At 41.5% G+C, this 7,500-nt stretch overlaps 1 protein-coding gene across 1 annotated transcript in view; it reads right to left on the bottom strand.

Annotated features, from left to right (window-relative positions):
• The window catches only part of MAPKAP1 (mitogen-activated protein kinase associated protein 1), a 49,520-nt gene that overhangs the window by 35,118 nt on the left and 6,902 nt on the right, over window positions 1-7,500 (bottom strand). Inside the window, exon 3 of the mRNA XM_010146399.1 lies at window positions 5,182-5,330. Within this exon, the coding sequence (XP_010144701.1) occupies window positions 5,182-5,330 (149 nt within the window). The remainder of the gene's footprint in view (window positions 1-5,181; window positions 5,331-7,500) is intronic.

The following is a 7,500-nucleotide window of genomic DNA, read 5'->3' as shown; positions in this document are numbered from 1 at the left end:
CACGCTGGCCATGCCGTGGTGGCGCAGGCCCTGAGCACAGGCGCAGCGCCGATGGCCAAGGGCCCGACGTGGAGCTCCACCAGAGCTGTCCAGCCGGGAACACGCCGCTCCTCCGAGCACTGGGCGCCCTGGCAGAGCCCGCTCCTCCTTCCCCCAGCGAGCCCAAGCATCTCCCACCCCAGGCGGCTCTCCAGCAAAACAAACTACAAAATGCAACCAGAAGCCGAGGGAAAGGACTGCTTCCATTTCAGCAATGCAGAAATACCCTTCTCCCTGGGCCAGGAAGACCCGCACCAGGCAAGAGCAGAGCGCGGCCGGTCTCCCCGGGGCGGGGGCCACAGGAGGGGCTGAGCGCGGGTGCACTGCCCCAGCGCCGCACGGCTTTGTCTGTGCGCTGGCTCTCGGGACAACCACGCAGGAGGTTGCCCAGCCTAAACGCTGACCCTGCATGTTCACAAATACCATGTTCACACGTATGCTACACCACGTAAATAACATCATAAACATCTTGATTTCAGGCACTTCAGCAGAGCTCCGGTAGTCGTACACCCCTAACGCCGGCAGAATAAGCCTTAACAAACCCCTGCGCACACTCATTTAGGATTCAGATGAGGATCATTTTACTCAGATTAGGGGCAAAACATTTAAATTAAAAAATTCTTTTTTTTTTTTCACACTGAGATTTTAATCCTGGTTAATTATTTCAGACATTTTCCATATTAATTAAAGCCATACTGCTTCTTTCTTAAGTTCGTTATCTCCTTTCTTTGAGTAAAGCTATTTAATAGTGGAGATTGTGGAAAACATTTGTTCATGATTATCCAGACATACAGTCAAACAAGACTGAAACAAGAGCAGCATGCAAAAATGTATTTAAGGACTATCATCCCAAAATGCTGCTAAAAGCTATTAACCAGTACGTGTTAATTGCCACAGCATTCATATTAATTTTCACTTCAGGCCCGACATTGTGGAATATTTCCCTTGATACATTTTAAACAAAGTTTAATTTAAGGAACTGCTTCTATCAACACTTATGAAAATTAACAGCCAAGCAATTAGCACTCATGAATTATCCCTTCCCCCATGCTTTCTACAGCATCATTTTAAAAACAGTTGCTGCAAGAGAAATTGTGGGCTTTAACCCATTACCAAAATTGGCCACAAGAAACCCTGTAACACAGCAGAGAGGCACCAGTCCTCGCAATAGGATTTAAGCATCTGTCCGGCCAAAAATCACGCTGACCTGTTTTCATTTAACTTATCTTCAGCAGTCGTCAACAAAACCCCTACAAGGAAAGAAGGGCAAAGACTTGCCTAAATCTCCAACTAGTAGTCAAGAAACTAGAAATGAAATATCTTCAGAAACCTCTAGTCTGAGCACATAAAAGGCTTTGGCCTTCTAACTCGAGTTTATTCTAGAGCTGAACAATCCCTTCCTTACATTTTAGGGGTGGTTTTCCAACTTTCTTCTTGGACTATTTTGCGTATCTTTGGCACCTCTTTTTTGACTGACCCATAACACTTCCGTCTTTGCTGACCTTCTTCTGGGGACATAGGAGCAGCTGTTTGGCATCAGGCTTGTCAAAACTGGAAGTGACATTCCAGTGATCAGGATTTCTTAAAGGCAGCAGAGACTTGGAAGAACGATGGACGTGGACTGGCTTCAAAGACGATGTCAAGGGGAGCTGTAAACAGGTCTTAAGATTTACCCATTCAGTATGTGGTTCCTACAAAGCTGAACATTCGATTCTAGCACAATTTTCCTCCAGTCTAGTAAGTAAATACATCTTGGTAGCATTTTTCTTACTAGTGGGCATGGTCATGCGGTTGAATAGCTTCAAAACTAATACTGTACTAAATCAGTATCCGTTAAGATTAATATCTCAGGGAAAACTCATTGCCAAGCTTCCCAGCAACTTATGCAAGTTGTGATCTGACAATACTCTGAATTTCTACAGAATGAAAAGGTAACTTACACTTTCAAAACAATTAATGAAAGCAGGCAGGTGACACGTGCGTGAACTCAATCTTGTGACTCTCTCCATCGTGTCACTGAAACGAGCCATTACAAAACTCCTGGGTTTCATGGTGGTACCTGGCTACGGCTTTCAAATCTGTCTTATGGTCAGTCTCATTTCCCACCCTTATCAACATTTGGCACAGTGGAAAAATAAACCATCAAATTTTGATTTTTCAAGTCCTGTAAACAGAAACATACCTGAAGTTCTCTATAAAACGGATGGTAATTTAATATGCATGCAGATAAAGGAAATCAATTTGGTCACTGACTTCTTAAGCCTGCAAGTAATCTTCCACACAAATGACAACTGAAGTAATAATAACTAACTAAAGGCTCCTTCTCACACAACACTCAGCAAAAGTCTTCAAGATTCATTAAGCGAGCTGTACAACCCACGTGATTTACAAACTCTGCACACAGATGCAGGGGTTAGGTGTACTTTAGCTATTTTAGGGAAAAACTGGAAGATACAGCCAAGAGTAGTTACTCTGTGTGTGTCTTTAGAATCACCTGAATTCTTGAGCTGATTAGAATGCTTCCATTGTAGTTGCATTTCACAAGCCGTATTCTCTACTATTTTGATAATTAATGAACTGATCAGAACAAGAAGAAATTAGAGTGCTTTAAAATTTTATTATTTCATAAAATTGGAGAAGTGGTTATGAAAAAGACACTAAATCTGGCAGAAAACACCTGCAAGACGTAAGGACTTCAATAAATTTGCCTGGTTGATACTACAGCATGCAATGTTCTCTTACTTTTAACTGATTAGTTTAAAATAATACACCAGACGGAGGGAGGGGGTGGGAAGGGCCCTAAAGAGAATGGGTTTGTGTGATTTCAGGCCAGTTAGGGAGCTCAGTGGTAAGTTCAAACCATTCAGAAAGTAGTTAAGTACACACACAGAGCTTCAATACAGGGAGTCAAGCTTTCCTCCTGCTTTCCAGCGAACCACATGTGCACTATTCAGCAAGCCGAAAATCTGTGTTACGAAACTCAAATATATATTATAAACCAAAGGCCTAGTTATAATCTTAAAGATTTCAGAGCCACTGTGATCCCTTGAGTAAATACCTAATTAAGTAGGGTTTTTTTAAGACATGTTTAATTAGGCCCCTAGCCCCTCCTCACCCCCCTGCCTCTCCCCAATTATGTACCATTCCCCCAAGAGATATATGGCTCTGTTAATTATGTAAATAAGTCATGCGCTAGTCCCTGAAAGAATTGTATTTATGTGAAAAATACTCTTCATCTCGTATCAATAGAAATACGAGCCCTACGATCTAGCATTAAAAAGGGTTTTTAAAAACTAGGTGGTTTTTGATTTCATGTCACTGCCTGAAAATACGACAAAACTGAAGTAAAATAACTCACTGCTGAACTGTGATGTTTCTTCTGTATCCCAGATGGTCAAGCAGGTATTTAAATATAGACAATACAAATGGAAGTATAGAAAATACATTTTATAAGCATATTACTGACAAACTTACCAGAGTAACATAAACAATGCTGTTAATATGAATACAGCGAGATTATACTCTAACAAAATGCCAAATCAGTTTTGGAATTAAAAAGGTATTTTTATTCCTATATCACAATTGAGTTGGTTGGTATCAAACCCTACAAACCACAACTGACTATCAAAGAGGCATGTCATTAGTATCTCAAACTCCTGTTTCCTTCAAACGGAGCAAACAACTGCTAAATGCATCAACCTTTTAGCTATGAAAATTAAGATGGTCATTACAGACAACTGTAATTCCTATTAGTACAGTAAAAAGTCGTTTGGATTATCGAACTGGGAAGGAAACACGCGTAAGTTCCTCAAGTTTCTGAGAAAAAAAAATCACTGCAGGTAGCCCAAACCTTGCTCAAGTATTAAAGCGACAGGACTGGGACACCACTGAACCCCCATACATTTCTCCTAATAAAGCAGCATTTCTTTTGGCTTTATTCCCTTCGCCCATGACTGCTGGAGCACATTTAACTGGTCGCCAAACTGAAACGTCACAAGAACAGCAAGCTTTCAGCCTAGAAAAAAGGCATCTTGGTGTCAGTATCGCACTACTGCTGTCGTTTGTTACCCAGGCCAGAAATCTCGAGAAACGGAGTCAGCACGAATCACTCCATGTTCATGAGCCTAAAATAACAGTAAACACAGCTGTTGCTGCATGGACCTCCCAGTTTAAAAGTGACCCTTTCACAAATGCCCGAAACCCTTCTAACTACGCCAGCGGGATTACGCATCCGAGTTTCCACTTTCAGAGTACTTAACAGAATATGAAATTCTTCCATCACAACGGTAATGAAGCTCAAACTTCACACTCCCACAGGAGACTCCACAAACAATCCAGCAGGAAACAGATCTGTGCAATATTTATAATTGTTTTGAAACAATATGACACTGATCCGTCACACCCATGTTTATATTTCAGTTTCTAGAGTTTACAACAGGGAAAATACTCGACAACGCAGAGTAAGGAGACTGCACACAGGAAGGAGTTCTCCACAGTTCTGAGGAATACCTGAGCTTTTGGAATGGATGCAGTCAAGAGTGAATCTGACCCACCAGGTTTGTAGTCAACCTCCTCCGTGCATTACATTAATGAATTCTCGCGCAGAACTACATTGTTTAGTCTTTTTTTGCCCCAGATATTGACCTATTGATGCTGCAGTTTTCCGCTCTGAAAACAGTGGCTTTTGCCCACTCTCACTAGAGCATTTTGAGGATAAAGACAGCATAAATCATGGAATATTCAGCAAGGGCTGTGATGTGGCCAGACAGAATAGATTTTTTTTAAAATGCCAAATAGCCAGTCATTTATACAAAGGGTTTCACCTCTGTAGAGAGATGTCCTGGACTCTGCCACACTCAGCGTTTACTAACTAACCTGCCGGGGAAAACAGCAGGGTGAAGGGTGCCTGAGGGATGGCGTAATTCTGTAACGAAATGGGAAAAACAGTTCTACTGAACCTGGAACCATTATATTTAAGACGAAGAGAAGCATGTTCCTAGATAAACACTTTAAAATAACTGATAGCCTACTGTAAAGGCTAATTAAAGCCTGAACAAATAAATGAACACCAGAACTGCCTAAGGCCACCATCTTCAGGTCAGGGGCCACCTGGAGATGAGAGAAAACAGGTGGTCCACTTACCTTGCCGTCAAATTTGGAGTACTCGTTGAAGGGGTTATTCAGCTGCAGCGGACACTGCTCCAGTCGCACGGACAGTATTGACTGCTTCCCGGAACTCGGAGACTTTACTCTGAAATTCTTCTTTTCAAATAGCGAGCTCAGCTCCTCTGCTGTAGATCAGAAGAGATATTAGAGTGAATCAAGAGAATCCTTTAGGTTGGAAAAGACCTTTAAGCTCATCAAGCCCAGACGTTAGCCCAGCAGTGCCAAGGCCACCACTAAACCATGTCCCTGAGCACCCCGTCTACACTCTTGGATCCCTCCCGGGACGGTGACTCAACCGTCCCTGGAGCAGCAGGGATGGAGTAGTACTAGTTGTACTGGGAGATGCACAGAGGCTACTGTTTACCATGGAAAGATAGCATTATAAGAGAGAGGACAAAATGAAACACAGAAAACAACAGAAGCTTTAGCAGGGCAGAACCTACCACCGCTCCTTCATAGCCCAAAGATAGGAAACTATAAAGTTTGAACAATGCTACTGTTTAGGCTGAGGTAAAGATGGGTTTTTACTCCTACAGAGAATGGAATCAATCACTACAAGATCCACATGAGTCAAGATAAAAAAATCAATATTCAAAGAGAGAATTACGCATTCCTGGTCCTTCTGCTTGCCTACCTTTTGCTAAACGAACAGGAAATGCTATGCAAAAGAACTGCTGACACACATACAAATGCACTCTTTGTGTGGTCTATGAAGGCTCATAAAAGCCTCCAACAAACAGCCCTTTTAATATGAAGACCGCATAGCTGAATTTCCAGCAACAGTTTAACTCAAAATTTACAGTATACTTCAAAAAATTTAAAAATTAGGGCTTCTTCTGCCGTAAGGACACTGCGAAATGAGGACAGAGCCTGGGGTGTTTTAGCATATTAGCACCAGTGGGTCTCATCTGCAAGACACTGCGACTGAATCTGGACAAGTTTTCCCACATCTGCTCTAGGAACCGAGTACCCCCAGACTCCATCAATCACTGCCCGAGTGCGAACAGCAGCTCTCCCAGACCGGCGGCTCGGCTCTGTGCTCTCTCACAGCTCAGAGACTTACATGTTGCTCCCCCCGGGAAATGAAACTGCTCCTATGGCAAAATGACTTGGGACTTGATCCGCAGGGAGCTGGTTAATTTCTTAAAGTGCGAAATTAGAACTTGTCAAATTATAACTAGTCAAAAGTTCAGCTTATTTTCACGAGCAGATTGCCTGAAAATTCAGACAGTTGGCAAAAGTGCTAAATACTGGCACTAAGAGATACCCAACAGTCTTGTGAGAGGCTGTGATTAACCAAAAAAGCTTGATTAAATCCTTTTTAAATGTGGCAACTTGAACTCTGTTAGGTATTCGGGTTTTTAACGAGCTTAACTCTTTAAAAAACCCCAAAAATCTCAGTTATGATTATACTGGAGTATCACCCTTCACTGGTATTTCTCGGGCATGTGGAAAGTACTCTCTACCTTGGGCTTCAATAGGAGGTTTTATTGGTACAAGTGAAAAAGCAAGGCTTTTCACGTTTCGTCTCCAGGGAAATGTTGGGATGTTTTGTTTATCATTTCCTTTGCTGGGATGCGCAAGAAGAGGATCTCAAGAATTCTTCTGCAGTCATCAGCGTGACATCTGTTTGCTTTGAGTTTTGTATAGCTTTTACTCAAATCAAGTATCTCACACTGAAGGGTTTAAATAACAGTACATTCGCTAAGATTGTACATTCAGCTGGCTGAGATACAGTTTTTCAGAAAACTTCATAATTTCAAAAAAATCAACACATTTAGGTAAAGGAACCCAAAACCTTCTAAACATTTGTGCAGAAAGCTAGAAGAGGCTCAACCTTCCACTGAGCATTTTTTCAAATAATTCCTGATAGACTCTGGCTGTGAGCTTCAATTAAAAATACTGAATACAAAAAATATAAAATTCTCAAATTTTAGTGAAAAAATTCTCATATCTTTACATTAAACTAGCTTTAATTGCATAATTGTAATTCTTAAAATTGTTTTGCCCTTGGCCTATACGTATGGCTCACCCTTTGTGGCTGTTAGCTATCTGAGCTATTCTATATGGGCCGAATGCCAGGCTTTTGAAGGATTCTCTCCATATATGGTTAATATACATTTTATATGCTTCAAAACAAATGAATGTAGATGTAAATACAATGCTTTATTTCTTGCTTTCATCTAAAAACACCTAGTATTTGATAAAAAAAGAGTAACCTTCTGTACGTTTACCCATATTCGGTTTACGGGACCCACCGACTGTTTTACTAACAGGATTTCACCTCTACACAGC

This window comes from Eurypyga helias, unplaced genomic scaffold (assembly GCF_000690775.1).
Source record: "Eurypyga helias isolate BGI_N326 unplaced genomic scaffold, ASM69077v1 scaffold21682, whole genome shotgun sequence".
Taxonomy (NCBI): domain Eukaryota; kingdom Metazoa; phylum Chordata; class Aves; order Eurypygiformes; family Eurypygidae; genus Eurypyga; species Eurypyga helias.
Note: the sequence above shows the minus strand (reverse complement) of the source record. Positions and strands in the feature narration are given on the sequence as shown.